The following is a 22397-nucleotide window of genomic DNA, read 5'->3' as shown; positions in this document are numbered from 1 at the left end:
CGCCACACCTGGTATACACTCGTGCCGTACCATAATTGCGTCCATGGAAGTTCGTAAACGTCCAGAGAACAACAGGCCCGTAGCGTGCTGGGTGTGCCCACGGCCCCCCCATGTCTTAACTCCATGGCCACAAACACGAGCACCGCACAATCCGGCTATGAGACCAGAAAAAAAAAAAAACAAAAAAAAAACAACAAAAAAAAAAAAAAAAAAAAAAAAAAAAAAAAAAAAAAAAAAAAGGAACAAAAACACTCAACCCTCTTGCCACCAAACCCCCCAACCAGCGACAGTTCTGCTCTGCATCTCCTCTTTGATGATACCCTAATGCGTGCGCGTGTTTTGTTACACTTACATTGTGGATAGGTGTCCTGGGATTGGGACATGATCATGCATTTCTCTTCTCCTGTGTATATTTTTTTCTAACCAAACTATTTTCATGATGATAAAGGCCAGGCGTCGCTAGGGTATTCGGTCTGGGAAGCATCGGACACTGAATAAAGAGCATGGTTATCATGTCTCTCTGTTCAGTTTTATTTTCCTAGAGTCATTTCCTTTGTGTGATACATGTGACGTGACATGACCCCAAAGACAGATGAAAACCTTTATGTACATCTGATTGATCCTGGTACATACTAGCCGCGTTGATTAAATGCCTTGGTGCCTTGAAATCGCCTTGGTATTCTAGGGTAGATACCTCAGGATAGAAATAGACCAAAGTATGACTGAAATTTGGCTCGTCTACCTCGTGCATACGTCATGTATAATTTGAAACATATGTTATTAATTATGTATCCCATCATGGAAAGTCGGGATCTTCATCTTGAGAGATAGACGGCAGCTTCTTTGATCGTTGAATATGTGTAAGAACATCTGTACAGCCAACCAAATCTCCAACCAGACACATCCTGCCCTGCTCTCAGACCCGTAACCTAAATACCCTCAATATCGCCATACAGATATCATATACATCCTAAAAATGCAGCAGAAAATGAAAGAGGTAATCGCAGACAAAAGACAACACAACATACTTCATCAGGCGTAGACATCGACATCGCCGTTGCTCCTAAGAGTACCATCCTCGATAGCTCTTCCTTTGCCTTTACTCTTGGCATTCACAGCCTTCATGCGCTTGATGGCTTCGCTGAAATCGAGCAGATTGTAATCCTTAGGCATATGCTCACCACTGTAAATGCAGAGGACTCTCATTCCTGGTTTGTAGACCAACCCGCTGAGCAGTTTGGGAGTGATGAGGAAGTATTGGCCGCCACCTCCATTGCGAGCGGGAGCGCAAGCGATATCGACTAGGCGTCCATGAACCATACGTTCGTTTCGTGGGTCCATACCTTGGTTGATCTCGTCAACGACGCGGAATGGTGAGGCCGATAGCGACTGGAGGGCCATCAGGTAGAAAATGGTGCTGACAGCTCTCTCTCCACCCGACTGTCGATGAGAATCAAGTACGGATAAGTTCTCGTTCTCTCGAAATTTCACTTGGATCTGGATTGACCATTGATCGAAATTGCTGCCCCCCGGCTCGCCATCAGGGCCTTCCTCGTCTTCTGCCTTATCCAAGGTGACTTGACCGGCACATCCAATGCGAGCGAAGGAGTCTGAGAAAGCGTCGCTGATGCTCTTCACAAGCTCTTCTAATTTGGGCTCCCATTGACCACGAATTTCGCTGATGGCATGGTCATACTCCACAAGCTGATTCTGGAACTCGGATAGTTTATTTCGCAATTTCTCGATCTGCTTTTCGCGCTCCTCGAATTCCTTGATCACGTTTACGTTGCCTCCTTGCACGAGTTCTAGATGTGCTCTCTCCGAATCGATGTCCGCTTCGAGCTGCACCAAAGTATGGTCAGCCAGTGTGGGCATTAATTCACGCAAGTCCTCTTGAACATTGACGGCCTGTGCGGCCCTGTTTGCTAATGGGAGCAGCTTCTTCACAGCTTCGGTTTGAGCAGCAACATCTTCATTTGCCGCTTTCACCTCGGAATACTTCTCCTCTAGCCTCTCCTTGTGATGTTGATTGCGTTCTGTCAACGTCGAGCAATCCGAAAGGCCCTCAATGCGACGTATGCTAAGTTGAATGACTTCCTCCTGTAGTGTGCGAAGGTTCTCAACAGCATCCTGCGCGTATGGTCAGTCTTCAAAAATGCATGGTAATGATAACTTGATAACTGGTCTAATGACTGCCGTACCGCATATTCAAGATTTGCCTTGGCCTTTTGAATCGAAATTTGATCTTGTCGACCACGAATTTCAATAACTTTGACTCTGATCTCTCCAAAGAGTCTCTCGATATCTTTCTTCTTCGCTTCTTGCTGACCTATTTCATGATGTGAGACGAGAAGTATTGACAGACGAGCGAAGAGAAAGATCGCAGACTTACGAATCCTTTCAGGAATAGCCCTATAGTTGATAAGTGCTGTCTGTTTCTCGGCTTTCTCCTTTTCAAGTGTAGCCTGGGTAGAAAGAGTGAGCGAACGTAAGAGTTCTAGGACCGCCGTTGACTTACCCTCTCGCGATCTAGTTCCTTCTTTTCTTCACCCATCCTGTGCAGTCGGCTTCGCTCTGAATCCATCTTTTCTTTTACTTGTCTTACTTCGTCCTTGAGGGAGAGAATTTTCCGCTCAATCTCTTGCTTCGCTACAATATCCACTGCTTGCGAGGTCCAGATCTGCGCCGGTCTAACCTGTCTCACACGGGTTGAAACCGCACCGGGGCCATACTCCCGTCGCCGGACAATCTGGTAGTTTTGCTTTCCAGCTACCCAGGAGCTTATCGACCCATTTTCCAATCTGGAGAAAGTTTCGTCCGAGATTCCCTGTAAATTTATAGGTGTTTGATGCAACCGATTTTCGCTGCATAGAACGGCGAGCACAGGCTCAGGACCGCTGAGAAAGTCCTTGGCCCATCCGTCAAAACCCAAGGACCTAAGCTCTCCATCCGAGACGGGCGGGCGAAAATTTTCTAGAGGTTTCGTTGAAGTCCTGATACTAATGTCATGAAGCCTCATTTCGGTGATCAGGGCTCTTTGCAGGGTCCGAAAGTCATTTCGAGTCTGCGTGGTGAAGGCAGTAAAATCCGTGCGCTGTAATAACGACTCAACGGCGTTAGCATACTTGGGATCTTTGACCGAGCAGGTGACGATTGGCGGCCCGAAAACTTCCTTCTCAAACTTATCCTGATTGTCTTGCAACCACTTGTAAGCTTGATACGAATGCTGTGACGCTCCACGAAGCTTGGCTTCTTGCTGCCCTGATTGGGAGGCGAGACTGTGCAACTGTTGTTCTGCTCGTCTGATCTGATCGTTCTTCGACTTGAGCTCTTCAACAAGGGGCAGTCGAGCTTGCTGGATTTCATTCGCTTTTCCCTCAAGCTCTCTGGTTGCCAGGCGCTTTTCTTTCTGCGGAGACAGTCAGCATGCGTTCTGATCACGTCGTAAGGGCACCCACAATCCTCTCATTATACCAGCCGATATCAAACTCAGCCGGTTCGTCGTTCAACTCGCGATTGAGCCTGTTGATTGTCTGCTGGATCTTGGTCGCTTCTTGCCTGTAACTCTGGCCACTCTTTTTCTCAGCCTCAATCTGGTTGTTGAAATCCTTCAGCGCATCGTCAAATTGTTCAATTTTCTTCACGATCTCTGTGGCGGCGCGGTCTGCTTGCTCAAAGCAGCGCTTCTTGTACTTGACCACTTCTTCCAGCTGAGAGCAATAATTCTGCTTTGCATTGACGGCTCTCAGAGCGGGTTCTAGTTCAGCCTTCAAGTCCTCGAGCTCTTTTTGGAGTTTTGCCTTCTCTTTCTTCTTCTGCTTCAAGTCCTTGAGGCCGTCTCTGTATTGAACAACCGGACGGAGATGCTCTAACATCTCGATCTTCCTCTTGATCTGGGCTCGTTGCCGCATTCGCTCAACGTCCACTCGCTGCATCTCCTGTCTGTTTTCGAGGTTTGCTAGCAAATCTTTGTCACTCTTGTTATCCAACTGCAACTTCTTTTGTTCAGCTCGAAGCTTCTTCAGACTCTCATGCCACTCGATCATCTCTGGTCCCGCAGCGGCCCTCTGCGTTGAGTTAAGCAGTTCCACAGGGGTCAGGGCAGCAAACTCGCTGACTTTGTCTTGCGGCAAGAATTGACACAAGTTGTCGATCTGAATGGCGAAGGACTGAGCCAGTTTTTTAACCTGTGCGAGAGAAGCTTGCTTCCCGTTGATCGTGAACGAGCTCTTGTTGCCTTCGCGTTTGATTATCCGACCGATAACCGGATTTTTGCGGAGTTGTGGCCCCCCAGCCAGTTCAATCTCAATGCTGGCCTCTCTGCAACCATGTTTGACGAACTCGCCCGGATCTTTCGCGCGTCCTAAGTGCTATAGATCGGCGTGGAACCTGTCAGCAATTTTGTCGTAGTGTCTCAAGATGAACATCGCCCGTACCTGCGGGCCCCATCCCAAGCCCAGACAAATTGCACAGACAAGTGTGCTTTTTCCTGTTCCATTCGGGCCAATCACCATGTTAAGTTTCGGCCCAGGGAAAAACTCCGCAGACGTGTAGGTCACGAAATCGGTGACTTTAATGCGCACAATAGCGCCGGGCTTGTAGCCATCCTCATCCACCTCACCGTTGGCTAAAGACCTTGTTTGCGAATTGGAGGTTTGTGCAGGTCCGGGACCAGCCTGAGTAAGCTCAGGAGTGGTTTGCTCCGTACCTTCATCACTGCCTTCGTTACTATCTTCACCGTCGTCTTCTTCCTCATCTGCGCCATCCTGAATAGGTAGCCGACGGCGCTTGCCGTTGCCCAAATTTCGTGACACAGGCGTGGGGTCTCTTGACGAGTTGGTCGACGTTTCATCATCATCTTCGTTGTCTTCCGACCGCTGCCGACGGCGGGGAACCGTGCTCAGAGATGGCATATTGGCAGATACGCGCGGAGTCCTTGTGAAAGTCAGCGTACCTGACAGAAGGGCGTTGCCTCTTTCGACATCCTGATACGGATCGTTTGGAGTTCCTGCGCGGATGACGCGACGCGACTCCCGATGAGGCTAATCAATCTATTTCCACAATGAGCAGGCGGTAGAAAGAGGCAATTCCACAAATGTTCTCTCGGTGCAGATCACCCTATCAACATCATACTTGCTACCTTAGGCTAGAAAGATTATCAACGAATAGAATAAGAATATCCGTCATCATGCCTGCTCCTCAAAATGTACCGAAGCTTGTCTTGGCTGCTGCAGTTACGTCAATTACCATCGCAGGAACACTTTACGGCGCCGGCGTCAAGACCGAACAAGAGGTTGCTCAGGTATGATCCCTCTCACCCATGGCAAAAGAGTGTGTCGATCTGACAGACTTGTTCTGCGTGAGATAGACGGCCCAGAAATCTCAAGAAGCTACGATTGACGAGCGAATTGCGTCACTACGGGCCATGCGACAGAGCCTGATGTCTAAGAAGGAACTTGTTGAGAGACAAATCGACGACCTCGAGAAAAGAATTCAGGAGAGGGCACAGAAGGGTCTCGGCGAGAAAAAGGAGACGCCCCATAATGGACGGTGAAAAGCATACATTGTGATCAATGAGGACTAAAATGACCATGGTCTTCCTTTCCTGGTTGCTATCTGTCTAGAAGCATATCGCGGGCTCAGCTGCTGCTCGGGTTCAATCGCAGCCGCCGAGCGCTGGGTCGATCAGGCTATGCAACCAAGCTACCGGAAAAGCTTCACAGCAATATTTCGGCTATGCCAAGACCGGGTTTAGCTGAACTGCGGAGCGACCGTCCAATCTGTGATTCCATGGCTTCTACTAAGAGGATGAAAAGAGGCTGCTCCGTAACGGAGCTTTTTGAAGCCAGGACTCAGTCCTTCAGCAGGTACAAGCTATAGTCTCGCGAGGTATACGTTTGGATGTCCTCCACCCCAGCCAAGGAGACGATTTAGTGGTAAAATTTACGATCCACGCTCACAGACAGCGGAGCCAGTGTGCATGGAATTCTATATGAGATTTGGCAGTCAGAGCATATCAATTGAATTCTGGGGCTAGGAAATGGGTATATCTCAGGGGTATGGAGTCAAAGCCAATTTATACATAACACCTCATATCGTGGTCTTTTATCAACGAATGACATCCCGGAAACCATGAGAACAGCACAATAATCATCAGAAATATGCTCACTGCACTGGTTGGTAAGCGGATTAATCGTCTAGGATACCTTGTGCAAGCGCCGCCAGACTGGCCTCATATCTTGCTGGGTTGTGATCGCTGAACATTCCTGGCCCAAATCTCAACTCTCCAAAAAGAGACTCGACGTCTCGGATAAACTTCAATTGGACCCTCGTTGCAGGCCGACCAAGCCTTGGGTAGCCGTCCCCACCAAAGTCAGACGTAAAAGCATTACGTTGAAGAACACGCATCGTCTCTACCACAAAGACCTCTCCAGGAGGCAGCAGCTTGGGGGCACACATCTCTTCTCGAAGCGCCTTCAATGTTTTCCACGCCCAGGCGTCTTCCCCAACGCCATCGCCAGCGTGCAGAAGCATGGGCGCTTCGTTGACATAAAATTTGTTAACAATGCTCTGCCTCAGACCTTCCCAAACTCGGTATCGCACATGCGACTTGGCCCCAGTAGTGTCACTCTTGAACGCGACAGATACAGTGTGCATATCGTGCAAGATGCCTAAAGAAAGACTTGGTACCACATCTTGGCCGTTGACGATCGTCGTTATTAAGCCACGAGTTGCACGGCGTAGGAATGGGGACATAGCAGACGGGGGACCGTACGCATAGACATGGATTGGACGTCCAGTGGGGAGATAGAAGGGAAGACGGCTCTCTTCAGCTTCATCGTCATTGTCCCCCTGGAGCATCCGCCGCGCGGCAGACCGAGGTGTAGCGGTTACAAATGAGGTTCCGGATTGTTCGCTGTAAGGTTCCGAAATCATAGTGGCTAGAAGTGCGGCAACACCACCCCCTAGGGAATGGCCGCACAACACTACGCCGTAATCTGGAAACTCTTCAAGAGCGGCCCTGATGGTGATCATAACTCTTCCGCCACCTCCCATCAGAAGGCGCTTTGCCGATGCGTGCATACCCTTGTGAACTTTCCAGCTTCTCCCTTGCCATACGAGGTCATCATAGTCGCAAGTCATATCTGTAAGAATGTCTTCAAATCCCCACGTCCCTCTGAGAGTCAGAACAACAGCCTTTGAAGCATGGTCCAGACATACATAATGAACCAAAGGGAAACCGCTGTCAGTCTCGCCCGCGGCATTGGTTCCTCCCGCCGGATCAACGAAAGAAGACAAGAGGATCGTTGACGCTGGTAGTCCCGCGTGGTCCGAAAAATCAGAGTGTTCCTGGCTGTCGGTTTCCCGATGAGGGACAGCCTTGGTTGGCCTCGTCACACCCATCACTTTCAAAGCGTTCGACCCATATGAGGCCGAGGAGAATCGGCAAAAGCGTCTGATGTTCTGCACAAAATGTTGCTCGGGGAATATACCGGGGATTATGCCGTCTCGATTCAGCGATCTGATAGTCTCTACGTCGTCGTATGCGCTCTTTCGTGCACGATGGGCAAGTATGAGTGACGTCTCCGAGCCCGCTGTTGCTAAGGAGTATATACTGGGTGCGAACGAGGTAGTCCTCTGCTGCCAACCCGAGGAAGTTGGGCGGCCATCTCCACCGAGAGACACAGCCATGTCTGTCTCGGATCGCGTCAATGACAAGGAGCTGCTACTGCGCACATGGGTTCTTGTAGCGGCTGGTGAGTTTGGCCGTGTTCCTGTGGATCGGAGAGTGTATGAGTCTGATTGGCTGATGAAAGACTCCTGGTTCAATTCATGCACAGTGAAATAATCAGTCTGCGCATCACTTTGGGGCTTGTTCGGTGTTTTTGCTCGACGTGTCTGAGTGGGAGAGGTTCGCAATCGTAGGTCATGTAAGGGTGATCTCGGCACGCCTCTGTTTGCGACCGGCAACGATGTTTTATCAGCGGGAGATCCTGTCGTCTTGATTGCTCTTTCCTCAAAAGTTGGCCTTGTGGACGTGTCATAGCGGGCGGATTTCTTGTCACCAAGAAGCCCTTTCTGCATCTTGTTGCGCTGGGTCGCAATCTTTGAGACCGGCTGGGCACTCGACTTATCGAGAGAGGATCGTTGTGCTGCTCGTTTGCCAGCCTCGTCTCTCCCGGCACTAGCTGGTTTTACCTTCTGCGCCAATTTTGTCAGCGAACCTTTCCCGAAGGCACCTTTAGATCCTGTGCTTTGTTCGTTCACAGAACCACTGCTGGAAACTTCACGGGATTGTTTTGCAGCACCCGACTTGACATCCCTTGCTGTTCCTTCCGAAGAGCAACATGTTGAAGTCAATCCTGGTGCGACCCGATTATGGGGATTGTCATGTTCAATAAGACTCTTTATGTGTCTCGTCGTTGAAGGCTGGTCAATGGATAACCCTTCGCTGTTGCGAATTCGGGCATGGGGACTGGTTGTATCATCATTTTCGTTATCCATTGGCGTCTTGACATCTAGCAAGGTGGCTGGTAATGCAGGAAGTCTTTTCGTATCGATCGCATTCCCGGGCCCTCGCGAATTGGGGGTTTCAGGCCTGTGAGACGGCCTGACATCCGCATTTTGTATCTTATTGAAAGCAGTCCTGAAGACAACAGTGTGCTTGGGTAGTTGGTGCATAGTAGAAAGACCGCCGTTTTCATCCGATCGGTCATTGTGAAATCTTTCCTCAACCATCATCATCCCGGGAGGAGCAGCAATTTCGGCATTGTCGTCATCATAGATATCGACAGTTATGGTCCGCGTGGTGACCACATCGGATTTGATTGAAGCACGACAACCCCGCGGAAGTTGCCTCATTATGTGTAGGCGAATGTCTTCGTCAGAGACTTGTTGATCGCTAGCTGGAAGCAACATTTGGGGCACCTCAGAATGTTCGACCACACTCGATGGCCGCTGCACAGCATCGAAATTTTCCTCCTCGTTGCCGGGCGATATGAAAGATGATCGTCTAGTCGCAGAACCTAACGCGCTCCGAGAATTTCCTGCGGGCTCGATTGGATGAGTGCCAATGACGTCGGCCCTTGCGCCATTGTCTAAGATCACAACATCCCAAACAGTCTCATGACCGCCGTTGAGGCGCATATGCCTTTCAGTGCTTTTCCGCCCCCATCTTTGAAGCATCGCAAAGCCGACAGTTCCGACGAGAAGGTCGCCGACACCGATATTGTCGGTACCGATTTCAGCATTGGGACTTCTGAACTCCCGTCGAATAAGCGTTATGATAGCCGCAATGGCTCTCGAAGATTCAGTCGAGCCAAGGATTGCATCAAGAGTAGACAAAAGGGCCTGAGACACATGTGCAGCAGAGGAAAGTGTTGTTGACGAGAAATGGAAAGTTACGGCTGCAAAGAACGAGGCCGAGGTGACTGTGGTGTGCAGGGCAGCCAACTGGATCCGATATCAGCTTGATGAACGGGTAGAAAGCAAAAAGCATAATTCAGCATACACTTCGTTCGAGTAACGACTCCGCCTCCACTTTCCCGCGCTCTCCACTGCTTCGAAGAGCAATATCCCGCCCGGCTCTTGTAAGAATCCCCTCAATGACTGCTCTACTGAGTTCCAATCCTGTCAGCGTCGTGACTCGCGCTCCTTCAAGGGCAATGCCGCCGAAAAAACTCCCCAACTTCAGAGACAATGAGGTCGATTGAGTCAAGATTGACAAAGCAGAGGCAACTGGCCGTGGGAGTAGAGTAGCCCCTGAAGTAGCTGGCACATGACTTGCGCCATCATCACGATTCAAAGCCTGCTCAATATCGCCTTCAACTTCAACTTGCTCGCCGAAAAATGATCCAAAACCGAGCAAACGTGACATTCCGAGCCATAGGGTAGACACATGGGTCTAATGTGCATTCATCTATTGTAAAGGCGTGTCAAGATCATGGCAGCCTCGCGACGTAATGCGACATTCAACCAGGGTTGACATAAGACATGAACGCATGTTGCCAAGCCGGTAGATACTCAGAAGTTGCGTCAGAAACTCAAAAGAGCCTGTCCCTGGAGACAAAACGCCCAACGCGTAGATCGGTGGGAAGCAACGAGTCAACGGCCAGTGTATCTCGCGTTTGGAGGTTGATTCGTTGAGATGCGCCGGCGGATGACATGTGATTCCGTCTTTTTCCCAACAAGAGAGCGCGGGTCGGAGGCCGTCAACTCAAAACTCAGGAAGTAGGTGGTGACAGTTCATCATTACAATCCCACCCCTATCTAATTGTCTATGTCATGCGAAGTATCTGAAATCGCGAATAGTAATTCATTCTTTTCTAACGCTATGACAGATATGAAAATGTTCGGTATGTGCACAGTCTCGAACGATGTCCACGACACATGCATATCCAATATCTACAACTAGAGGCCAATAGCATAGCTTCCCGATATCACATCATCGCCTTCAGGTCCCCGGGATACTGAACTTTCCTGACTTTATCCCTGTTGCACTCGGAAATCCCGCAAATACCGGCCAATCCCATGCTTTGCCACAGGTCGGCCAGGAGCCCTCTCATCACCTGCTTTGCTCCTTGCTTCCCGTCCACAGCCAGGCCATAGATTACCGGACGGCTTACTAGAACTGCCTTGGCCCCTAGACAGAGAGCCTTGATGATGTCTACGCCGGTCCGAATGCCGGAATCAAACAGAACGGTCATCTTGTCACCTACTGCGTCCACAATTCCAGGGAGCACGTCCAATGAGCCGATAGCGCCATCGACTTGCCGACCTGTGCAATGTCAGAAAGAGTAAAGCAAGCATGTCGAAAATTTCGCTTCTCCTTTTCGATGGGGTCAACTCACCTCCATGGTTGGAAACAATGATGCCATCGCACCCCGCCTTCAAGGCAAGCTTTGCGTCTTCCACATGTTGGATGCCTTTGAGGACAATTGGACCGTCCCAATTCTGCCGCAGGAAAGCAATTTTTTCCCAGGTGTGAGGTCTGCCCGAGAAAACGTCCCCGATCCATGCGCGGGATGCCCCGAGGATATCCTCTTCGACCTTGGAGCCCGATTCCTTTTCGAACTTGGCGCGAAAGACTGGATCACTGAAGCCGATCTGATTGCCGACACCTTTAATGAAAGGCACATAGGCGTTGTCTAGATCCGCAGGTCGCCATGCAAGGGACCAAGTGTCTAGTGTGACCACAAGAACAGAGAATCCGTTCTCTTTCGCACGCTTGAGCAATGACATAGTCACATCATCGTCCTGAGGCCAGTAGAGCTGGTACCATCTTTTCCCATCTCCGTTCGCCTCGGCAACTTCTTCAATAGTGCTGCTACTGGCTGTGCTGAGGATGTATGGTACTCCGACCTCAGCACATACTTCAGCCACACCCGTCTCCTTGTCGTCGTGGAAGAGACTTTGAACCCCCACTGGGGCCATGAGTATGGGGGTCGGATACTCCTGACCGAAGAGATTTACAGACAAATCCTGGTTATCCGTCTAGAAAGCGTATCATCAGTTACCAACAGGTGCATTCACAGTAGCTACTGCATGGAACGAACCGGCTTCATCATTCTAGGTACTCTACAAGTGACCATTATTTCTGCGCATTAGTTCAAATTCGTTTACGTTGCAAATCAGTTGTAGTAGAATGCATAAGCTTACAGCTTCCATTGACGGAATGCCAGCCGATTGGCATCCATGGTGGCTTTCTCGCCCGCTCCGCCAGCGACATAGTTGAATGATCGCTCTCCCAAGGCCTTGCGTGCCTGTTCTTCAAGCAGGCGAGGGTCGGTGGTGACATTGGGCCTCATGCCCATCATAGCTCCACGGCCATAGATCTCTGTCTGAAACTCTCCGTAGTTTTCGGGCATTTTGGGCGCGATTGATGTCCAAGGACACTTTAGATGATTGTAGAGACAGAAACAAAGCAAGGGTCAGGGATAGACATTATTATCGAGCTTCTATCTGGTATGATGTCAAGTCATCGCTTAATTACCCCCACGTAAGCGAGATTATGCCTCGGCTTGGATATGCGGAGATCTGGGGTGTTCTGCCTGAGGCATCAGTTGCTCAATGCCGTCCCTTGGCTCTTGGGTTCTTGGTTGAAGGCTAGACTCGAAAAACAAAGCATCATCTGCATGCGACTATTGAAAATAAAAGAATGATATGTCTACAGGTCAAAGGATGATAGCTGATCAATACTCAGCTTAATCTACGAACTCTATCTCCCCCAGTCCTGCAGAACCCAGATTCATAATACTCGCAGGACTTCACAGTGTGAGACAGAGCCATTGTTCGATAATTATAACGTAGCAGATGCTCCGATACTGTGACTGAAGACTTTTAAGGCTGTCACCAAACTCACCACTAGACTGTTGATGGCCATCATGGCATTGACTCTCATCGCGGCATTGATGGTAGAGTCGGTGAGGCACACGGGGGCGCACTGATCTGTTTCCTCACTGATCTGTTTCCTCACTGATCTCCCAACGTAGATCTCCGAAGATCATGGGGATGATCTCATATTGCGATCACCCAGAATGACTTTGATCCAATTGATAGCAGCAAGATATGTGCTTTTTATTATTGAGAAAGAAAAATTGCATCGTCAATCGACACTGTACCCTAGTTAGAAAATCGAGTAGCCACTGTAAGGGTAGATAAATCTCAAACAAAACTCTAAAGTCACTGATAGATAAGCATCGTGAACCCCATCAGTCTGGAATCTTGGCATTTAGCCACTGTGACACACATTCATCGACTTTTTCGCCATTTCTTCTGCCCTTATATTTCTTACGCACACTCTTAATTCTGCTTTTGGGACCTTTCTATGTCAATTGCGTAAACAATAGTCTGGCGATACCCGTTGTCTTCCATTTAGAGGCATCAATTCACTAACAGACCCAATTCTACAGGGAGGGTAATCCTCCATATATATTACAGGATATAGATACTCTATACTTGAAATTTGACGCTCCATAAGTGATCCAACAAAATGGTGCATGAACAGGCATCAAAGGCGGACGTGGAGTCACCGCCGGCTGGGGTCAATGAGAGCGTATCAGAGAACTCAATCCTCGATGAGGAGAGGGAAAGGCTTCTGATTCGCAAAATCGACTTTTACATCCTGCCTTTCGTTGTTCTTCTCTATCTGTTCAGCTTTCTTGACAGGGGTAGGCTTCGGATCTCACCTTGTCTGTCTCATCAATGCACTGACTTTTGAACCAGTCAACATAGGCAATGCTCGCCTATATGGATTGGAAGAGGACCTGGGCCTGGTAGGAAATCAGTACCAGGTTGCGGTGTCTATTCTCTTCGTGACATATTGTGTATGATTTGATCCTTGCCACAACAGGGATTGATCCACCAGTGGCTAATCATGTGGTGTTGATAGCTGTTCGAGGTACCGTCTAATCTGGTCATCAAGAAGCTGAGGCCATCACGCTATATCGCGTCCATTGCCATTATTTGGGGTGTGATTGCGACGCTGACCGGCATCACTCAAAGCTACGGTGGTTTGATTGCCTGTCGACTTCTTCTAGGTTAGTATAGAACCTCGACTGCTACAAGGCTGCCTCAATGCCAAGGCTGATTTTTGTAGGTGTGGTGGAAGCTGGGCTCTTTCCTGGTCTTATGACATATCTCACGCTCTTCTACGGAAAACGTGAACTCGCTCTACGGACAGGGTACCTCTTCAGCAGCGCAGCCATTGCGGGAGCCTTTGGCGGTCTTCTAGCATACGGCATCGGTTATATGGATGGCGTTAGCGGGCTGAGGGGTTGGAGATGGATTATGATACTTGAAGGTATCCCGACTGTCATCCTGGGTGTGGCAACTTGGTTCGTTCTCGCAGACGAACCCGACACAGCCTATTATCTCAACGAAGAGGAAAGAGCGCTTATTATCCGCCGCCGCAGTCGCTATGTCGGACAGACTGCGTCGGCACAGAAGTTTCACTGGGCAGATGTCAAAGAAGGGTTTCTGGATTGGAAGATCTACGCTTTTAGCATCGGCCAATTTGGCGTCGATACTATGCTTTACGGCTACAGCACTTTCCTTCCAACGATCATCAAGGGGATGGGGTCGTGGTCCACTCCGGAAGTTCAGGCGCTTACCATTCCTTGCTATGCCTTAGGCGCACTGGTATACCTTGCTGTTGCGTGGCTCAGCGATCGACTCCAGCGTCGCGCATTGTTCATCTGCATTTTCAGCGTCATCTCTATGGTCGGCTACGGGATCCTCATCTCCGATGCCTCTTCCGGCGTGCACTACTTTGGAGCGCTGCTCATTGCCCTAGGATTGTATGTGACAGTTGGTTTACCGCTCGCATGGTTACCAACTACCCTTCCGCGTTACGGCAAGAGAACGCTGGCGACAGGTATGCAGCTTACTTTTGGCAATGTCAGCGGGGTGATGTCGCCCTTCTTGTATAGGACAACAGAGGCACCCCGTTATGTGCGCGGCAATGCCGTGACGCTATCTCTGGTCGGGTTTGCAGGCATTGTGTATGCTCTCATGTGGCTTTATTACCAACATGAGAATAACCGCAGAGCCAATGGTCTTGAGGACGAGAAGGTTGCAGGCATGACAGAGGAGGAAATTGAGGAGCTAGGTGATAAAAGCCCTCGGTTCCGATACGCTATATGAGGTTTTGAATGAGTATCTTAGACGAAATTAGACAAAATTAGATTATAGGGCAACAGGCATCTCGTCCCAGCAGCGTTTTCAACTTGACGATGTTATTTCACGCTTTGGCCGTAAATCTGCTTTCCAATGTAGCTTTCGAGATCCAATTCGACTAGATAGCTAAACGGTATGGTCAACAAATTTCGGTAATCTGTTGTTCGAGCAATGTCTGACATCTCTGCGATCTATACTCGAGTCTTGTGCTCCACCACATCTGGTATGACCTGTCTTGGCAAGTCAATGTTTATGCGCATTTTTTGACCTTCGCCGTCTTCTTTCATCCTTTCGAGTGTTCTTATCCGACTTCTGATGCCTCAAACCTTTACAGAGATTACCTCCTAAATAATATGTTTAATGTTCGTCCATTGTGGACGATAATTTTTCCCTTTGTGGCTGCCTTCACGGGCATCCTATATTACAGCCATGGTTCACCACTCATATATCCCAAGAACCACTTGTGTATTTCCCAATCACCATATTACCCAAGCTGGAATACTTGCATACATCCTTCTACCTCCGGTGCCTCTAAGGGCTCACACAGGGACTGGAGCCTTTTCTATCATCTCGGTGGATATGGACCTTGGGTTGAGAAACTCGATGGACCTGCCGAGTCGCAGAGCATTGACCCTCCAGAGGGGTGCGTTGTAAACCAGCTCCATATGGTATAGCCTCTTCTGATTTTTGCTCTTTTGCATGGTTCTGGCTCCAAATTCTAATTGATGCTCAGATGTCACGCCATGCAGAGCGATATCCGACAAAAAATGCCGGAGCTCGTATGTCACTGCTCGTCAATGATACTAATGTCCTTGAGAGGGCGTCAATGCTAGCAAGGATAAATCTAACCGTCGGTGACTGCAGGCCATCTCTCACTTCTCAACAGAATCAGAGAGGCGAACGTTGTTCTGAACGGCTCATTGTCGTTCCTGAACAACTGGACCTACTTCACCGATGAGCCATGGAAGGACTTTGACCAATTGACCAGAACCGGTCCGTACGCAGGCACCCTGCAAGCTTTCACGACTGGTGTTCGCTTCCTAACCCGGTATGAGCATCTACTACAGCCTGGCCGGAAGACGCGGATCTGGGCGAGCGACTCACAGCGCGTCATTGACACAGCAGCGTACTTTGCGTCCGGTCTCTTCGGTCTGGACTGGGAGAAGAGTGATAAAGCCATTCTGGAGGTTATCCCCGAGACATTCGACCGACGTGCGGATACCCTCACGCCGGGGGATACGTGCCGAAGGTATATTGAAGACGCCGAGAACGGCCATGACAACGGCTACACCATGCTGGCGCAATTCCAAAATACATATGTTCCCGATATAGCAGCGCGACTCCTCTTCAAGGAAGAGAACCAGGAGATTGGACCGTTGACCAATCCGGAGGTCTGGAGCATGCAGGAGATGTGTGGGTTTGAGACTCTCGTACGAGGATCCAGTCCCTGGTGCAGTGTATTCACTCAAAAGGAGTGGGAATATTTCGCGTACACCCGCGACGTGATTCATTACTATCGTGCGGGCCCTGGCAATCCTTATGCTGGTGCGATGGGTTGGCTCTGGCTCAATGCCACGACAGCCCTACTGCGTGCTGGTCCTGGGGCTGGCACCATGTTTTTCAGCTTGTGGGTAGCCCTGATGGTGAAGAATCGACCCGTGCTTCTTCAGACGTCAAAAAAATTCATTTTGAGAAAGGAACTATACTAATTTTCGCCTATAGTGTTCATGACGGAGATATGGCGCCTTTCATCACCTCTCTGGAAATCTTGCAAGACTCAAAATACGATCCTTACTTGCCAGTCACACATGTTGCCGAGGACCGTACCTGGCGTACTTCATCGGTGATGCCTATGGGAGGCAGAATTGTCATCGAACGAATGGCATGCCAGTCATCAATCACGAATAATCAGGATTCTCCCGACGAGATATTCCTACGAGTCATCATCAATGACAAACCTATGCCTTTACCATACTGCAAGTCAGGACCAGGGTTTTCTTGCCCATTAGAGGAATTTGTCGATTATGTACGGCGACGGAGACGGGAAGTAGGGGAGTTTGGTGATGTATGTGGATTGGAGGGTGATATTGGACATATTACATTCTTGAAGCAGGACTAGAGCATGGCAAGTCAGGTTGCAGTTCAAATACTTGAATGCTTTACTGCGTGTAGTTATGTAGATCGGTCAGAGCCGTATGAGTGTGCGGCGTACACATGAACCCTTTTCTGCAATGATCACCTATATTTGGGCTTGCCAGCATCCATCCGATCAGTTTCCTATGTGAGACTCTATACCGAGGAGCCGAAATTGGGCGGTGAATAAGAAGAGTTGAGCCTTCCATACTCCGTAGGTGTACTTGGATATGACGCAATCACGTGACCGTATCCGGGCTAACGCACTGTTTATTGCAAGAACCAAATATTTGATAGAGCTCCATCCATCTCAACGAAAATCTCCTTGTGTTGCTATAGACAACGTACAAATATCAAGCCAAAGACAGGACTCTGCTTCCTTTACTCCCTTATGCTCCTCGACCTCCGGGATCGCCACTCTAAGACCAACATTCTTCTTTGTTCTGCGTCAGAGCTTTGCGCCGCCGCCGCCCTTCGCCATGGAGTACCATTTTGTGCCTCCGGAGGAGCGCGCTAAAGATGACAAGGGGAATCTTTTGCCCTGGGGCTATGTATACAAAGAGTTAGTTCTATCATTTTCTAAACCTATTATTTTCTCGCAATTTAGGACCTTGACGCTCTGGTTTGGGTAACTAACATGGACTCTGATTCTAATAGTGAAGCCCGCAACCCACGACGACCACCTGAAGAAAGCGGCCCCTTTGGCAAGAGAAGAAATGCTCGCTACGAGCAAGCGCGTTCGCGTACACGTACTGGCACACCAGCCAAGCGCGAAAATCCCAACGTAGCAGAGTTCGGGCGGCTGTTCGCCCAACAACAAGAGGAGGAGAAGAGTCGCAATACCCTGCCCAAGTCCTCATCCTCCTCCAGCCTTGACAACCCACGAAAACAGACCGAGAAAATCGCCACCGAGTGCATACTTTACGGTTACAGAAGCAAGGATTGTGAGTGGAAGGTCATCGATAAGTATGAGAAGATCTCTCGAGGCTTGATCTGTGAGGACTATCCTCGCAGCGATCCCAACTCGGCGAGTGGCTTCGCACAATTGCTTAGTGGTGGCGACGTGGTCATCCGGCCCAATCTGTCTGCGGATGCGAACCGCAAATCCAAACGCTATGCTGGAGGTTTCCACTGGATCAAGGTGACGTTTGACTCGACTATCGCTGCGGATCGCGCATGCTTCTACTCCCCCCAGGAGATCGATGGGCATCTGGTCTTTTGTGAACTCTATCATGGCTCGGGACCTGCGGACGATGTACCGATTCCTGTGGACTCGTCAAAAGCCGTCCAGTTCAAGTCGAAAGCACCGCGCACCTTGACCACCTCTCATTCTACTACATTTCTCCAGACGCAGGATAAAGATCGTGCAGCCACCTTACCGCGATCGTTTGCCATGAACAATCTGTCAGGTGTAGCCGAATTTCACGAAGAAGAGGAGTCGCAAATATCGACAAGCACTGCAAGCTCTGCCACCGCCACGGGAGTCGAGCAACCGCCTGCCCTTCAGCAACGCAATGTCGTCAAGGAACCAAAACCAGAGTCCGAATTCATGACACACATCCCCACAGTTCGTCGAACCAAACTACGCCCTATCGCAGAAGCGCTTCCGCCGCAGCCAACCGTGACAGAGCGTGTATTACGATCGATCCCTATCCTCAGTTGGTTTACTGGTGATATTGTTGGAGATGGACCTCAGCTACGGGAAGATGGAACCTTCGATTATGATAAATCTAACGCTTATTGGCGCTTCTGGTACATGGTGGACATGATTCTGGGGACCGACATTTGTGGACTAAAGGAGGAATCGTGATGTCCTTTCCATTTGCTGCCGCCACCATCCACATTCATCAAACCTCTGAATCTGAAGCTGAAATCCCTGTGACACAGTGGCTAGACTCCGAAGCAGCACAGCTATACTCTCATACAGTTCCTCTTCTCTGACGACCTGAATGAGATTCAAGAGAGGGGTGTCATGTCTATCAGTTCTCGGATACCCTGACTATGTATGATAACACTTTTGCCTTCCTTGCCAGTCTTCATTTGCGTCATACCAGCCCGCTACGTTTTATCTCATTGTTCTCGTATCTGCCTTTGTCTTCATGAGACATCGGTAATCTATGGTGAGAGTTGAGATTTCTTTGTATTTGCATTATTGGCGTGGAATACACAAGGTTGCTCTGTTACAGATGAATAGAATATCGCATAATCGACATCACCAAATAGTTACACTACAGATACAAATCAAACTACAATTTACCTGGATCGTGCAGCATCTTCCTGGCATGCAACAGCTGTAACCCAACTTGAACCAGCCGCCTATGTATGAGTGAATCTCGGCGGTTCACGCTCCGACATATCTCTCCGAATTAAGATACGAATTCCATTTGTGTTCAGAGTCGGTAGACAATCGACCCTTAATCCATCCAGTCTCAATCCTGTCATCTACCGCATCCCAACGCCGTTCCCTATCCCGACGAGGACGACAGCAGACCCAAAGGAGGTAGAAACAGAATCGCACTATATCGCAACTGCACACATATGAGGGTAAAGTTCGGTCCTATTTTTTGGAGATCACGTTCGAGTTGTGTATCAAATTAGGCATGGCATGCAATCATGTCTTTAGGTTCTCTCTGTCTCTTCCATTTTTAGGTCAAATTGAGATTTACTCAACATTGCTCTCGAAGTTCTCGCCCTCAACCAGGTCAGGGATATCGTCCTCATCCTCGTCCTTCTTGCCCTCGGCACCGGCCTGCTTCTGCATGTTCTGGTAGCTCTCGGCGAGCTTGCGCAGGGAGGCGAGGCTGTCGGGGCCAAGCTGGTTGAGGATACCGGGGACGAGCTCGGTGAGCTCCTTCTCCTCGCCGTTACCGTAGAGGGCGAAGGTGTTGGAGGGGACGGAGGCGTGGACTATTTCGGTTACTCATCAGTTTCTCGCCTTCGAGCCGGTGGTGGAAGCTGGGAAGTTGGAGCGAGGTACTCACCCTTGGGGGCGGCGAAGTGGATGACGTTTCCGTCCTCCTTGAACATGTTGACCTCCTCGATGGCCTGGATGGGCTGGACGTTCATCTTCTTCAGGGTGGTCTGGAGCTTCTTGTCGTCGGCACCGGAGGACTTGTGGACCTTCTTGACCTTGCGGCGGGGAGTACCCTTTCCTCTGTCGATGAAATTAGTCGCAGTCTTGAATTGTCAGTCGTTCGCATGATGTCGATTTTTTTCAGGGGATCTCGACGTCGCCGTGATCATGATTCGAGAACGGAGAAAAGAGATATGAAAGTAGCTTATACGTACCCTAAAAGAGAAGAAATTAAATGTTAGCTGTCAGTCATCCAAAATCGCTTGACCCGTCCACTTAGACGACAGTCGCGACATCACAACGCCCAAATGGTGCGCCTCTAAGCTCCAAATGCTTTGTCTCAAGCAGTCCGCAAAACACCGATTCTGACACCAGCACCTCGAAAATCCAAAAGAAAAAGAATAAAACGTACCAATCCGCACGCTCGCCTGCATCCTAGCCAGCTTTGCTTGATCCATTTTGACGGAAATAATGTGCGTTTATAGAGAACCTAAATCTGGCGCGGTGATTAGAAAGAAGACGTCAATAATCCAGATCTGTGGAACTCGGTAGGGACAAAATGTGCGGCTGCAATTCTGTTGGTGGGGAGGTGCGAGGTAGGATCAAGCGGGAGGGTTGAAGGTTGCGGTACCGGGTCAGGGAAAGACTGATGAGAACACCGTCGAAATGGTGACTGAAGGACGAGGGCTGAGATGAGGTCTGGATTGACTTACCGTGACTGAGGTGGTGTCTGGTGGGAGGAGGTTGAAGTTGCTGATGATGCGCATCTCGGCTCCCCGAGCACGAAAGTTCCAGTTGTGGTTTGTGTGGGGAGTCGAGCTCGCTAATTCGTTGCATCGGACGGCTTCTGAGCATTTACTCTACAAGCTTACAGATGGATTTTCATGATCCTGCTACGATTGTCAATGTTCTGAATCATTATTCTACAATATCATCATCAACATCACTTCTTGAGGTGCCTTTTGTTGGGTTGTGGGTTTGGCTCTTGGGAGCATCGAGAGGCTGCTCGGCTAAACCCTAAACGATCTCGAGGCCGACTTTGACAAGACTCGGCGTCACAACAGATTTTTGGACTTGATCCCAGCTAGAGAATACTATACATGGAAATCGTTCATAATATCTATGGGCTGCAGAGAGGAATGGGTTTGTGCCTGTCACGGATGTTGTCTTGCCTCTTAGAGTGAAGGTGGCGCTCAACTCCTTGCAAGCGGCATCACTTACCGAATCCGGTAATCTCACCATCTACCTGCCTAAACGCCAGTACCTGATCATGAATCGTTGATCACATATATTGCATATCGGGGGAGCGAGTATCCCACGAAGTTTAAGTCTGATAGTCCACTGATATGTTTACTCCTCCGATTTGAAAGGAAAATAGTTGCGCCACGGGTGTTCTTCCTGGAATCCCAGGACTGATTTGATCTTGGCATTGGTCAATGGAGCTTCGAACACCTCCATCTGTCTCGTAAATGGGACATTGGGACATTGCTGCTTGAGGAATTCCTCTGTCGGTGTCGTGCTTGTGATAGTATCATTCGTGGCGTTGAAGATCTGAAACCCAAGTCCCGACTTCTGAAGGGCCAGGTCGCACATCCGACCTAGGTCACGGGCATCCGTATAAGACCAACCATGGGCCTTCCATTTGGTAGGTTCATAGACGTAACTGTGAAAGAGCTGTTGTTCGTATTCTTCAGGCGCAATCACCCGCCCAATGCGAAAGACATAAATATCGGCACCAAATCGACGCGCGAAACCCCTTGCAACCCGCTCGCCGCAAACTTTGGCAATTGCGTACGTATCCGTTGGATTCGCATCGACTTCTTCATCTACCGGGAATGATGGATAATCTGCGTCACCTAGTGCGAAGGACACGCCGTACACCGTGACACTGCTAGCAATGATGATCTTCCTGATCCCTAGTTTACAGGCGGCCTCGATCACATTGTACGTAGAGACCGTGTTCGCCCGAAAGGTCTCATCATCAGGTGCGAGCATGTTGCGCGAGTAGCCAGCGAGGTGAATGACCGCATCTGGGGTCGGAGGAAGACCCGGTGGAAACGGTTCACTCAAGGCGAATTGACCAGACATGGCACTGAAGACCTGACCTGACTGTGTCAGGTCGGTTTTGAGTGTGCAGACTTTATCATTCGGGCAAGGAAGTAGATCCAAATTCAAGATTGTATGTTCGGCTTTAAGGAGCTCTGCGATAACATGCTGGCCGGCTTTACCGGAACCTCCGGTGATAATTACTCGAAGACCCATGATCAATGATTAAGGTATCAAGAGAAGGGATGCTTCGAATTAGCAGTATGGCTCCTCACGAGAGACAAGTTCTTTTGAAGCGACCAGGTTTGTGGAGATAGCCAGGTCAGCTCAGGGGCATTTTCCCCGCTTCCCCGCGCAGCGTCGTGGATCCAGAGCAGACAGAGCGGCAAAGCATATTTCCATCTGTCGTCTAAGCCTAATCATATTCAAAAGATCGCGGTGATAACCGAACTAGATATCACGATTTGGA

The 22397-nt window shown here is 49.5% G+C and overlaps 7 protein-coding genes across 7 annotated transcripts; 2 read left to right on the top strand and 5 right to left on the bottom strand.

Moving 5' to 3' along the window:
• Positions 1-1032: 1032 nt before the first annotated feature.
• Positions 1033-4913, bottom strand: CDV56_106446 (DNA repair ATPase SMC5; the record flags this gene model as incomplete). Its single annotated transcript, XM_026760065.1, has 6 exons — positions 1033-2130; positions 2202-2329; positions 2393-2465; positions 2519-3409; positions 3459-4370; positions 4437-4913. 6 exons carry the CDS (start codon positions 4911-4913, stop codon positions 1033-1035), a joined length of 3579 nt encoding a protein of 1192 aa, XP_026612407.1.
• A 275-nt stretch (positions 4914-5188) lies between these two features.
• On the top strand, positions 5189-5554 carry CDV56_106405 (uncharacterized protein; the record flags this gene model as incomplete). Its single annotated transcript, XM_026760024.1, has 2 exons — positions 5189-5302; positions 5369-5554. The coding sequence occupies 2 exons, from the start codon at positions 5189-5191 to the stop codon at positions 5552-5554; spliced, it is 300 nt and encodes a 99-aa protein (XP_026612406.1).
• A 635-nt stretch (positions 5555-6189) lies between these two features.
• CDV56_106122 (lipase family protein) lies at positions 6190-9877 on the bottom strand (the record flags this gene model as incomplete). The annotated part of the gene is made up of 2 exons (XM_026759741.1): positions 6190-9453; positions 9512-9877. 2 exons carry the CDS (start codon positions 9875-9877, stop codon positions 6190-6192), a joined length of 3630 nt encoding a protein of 1209 aa, XP_026612405.1.
• A 562-nt stretch (positions 9878-10439) lies between these two features.
• Positions 10440-11867, bottom strand: CDV56_105998 (lactate 2-monooxygenase; the record flags this gene model as incomplete). The annotated part of the gene is made up of 4 exons (XM_026759617.1): positions 10440-10777; positions 10851-11493; positions 11556-11577; positions 11659-11867. The coding sequence occupies 4 exons, from the start codon at positions 11865-11867 to the stop codon at positions 10440-10442; spliced, it is 1212 nt and encodes a 403-aa protein (XP_026612404.1).
• Positions 11868-17288: 5421 nt separating this feature from the next.
• Positions 17289-18619, top strand: CDV56_105504 (uncharacterized protein; the record flags this gene model as incomplete). Its single annotated transcript, XM_026759123.1, has 2 exons — positions 17289-17371; positions 17467-18619. The coding sequence occupies 2 exons, from the start codon at positions 17289-17291 to the stop codon at positions 18617-18619; spliced, it is 1236 nt and encodes a 411-aa protein (XP_026612403.1).
• An 852-nt stretch (positions 18620-19471) lies between these two features.
• Positions 19472-20649, bottom strand: EGD1 (nascent polypeptide-associated complex subunit family protein; the record flags this gene model as incomplete). Its single annotated transcript, XM_026758967.1, has 3 exons — positions 19472-19716; positions 19791-19986; positions 20596-20649. 3 exons carry the CDS (start codon positions 20647-20649, stop codon positions 19472-19474), a joined length of 495 nt encoding a protein of 164 aa, XP_026612402.1.
• A 583-nt stretch (positions 20650-21232) lies between these two features.
• CDV56_105226 (NAD-dependent epimerase/dehydratase family protein) lies at positions 21233-22144 on the bottom strand (the record flags this gene model as incomplete). The annotated part of the gene is made up of 1 exon (XM_026758845.1): positions 21233-22144. The coding sequence occupies one exon, from the start codon at positions 22142-22144 to the stop codon at positions 21233-21235; it is 912 nt and encodes a 303-aa protein (XP_026612401.1).
• Between the last annotated feature and the right edge of the window lie 253 nt (positions 22145-22397).

The sequence above is a fragment of the Aspergillus thermomutatus genome (genome assembly GCF_002237265.1).
Source record: "Aspergillus thermomutatus strain HMR AF 39 chromosome Unknown NODE_174, whole genome shotgun sequence".
Lineage (NCBI taxonomy): Eukaryota > Fungi > Ascomycota > Eurotiomycetes > Eurotiales > Aspergillaceae > Aspergillus > Aspergillus thermomutatus.
Note: the sequence above shows the minus strand (reverse complement) of the source record. Positions and strands in the feature narration are given on the sequence as shown.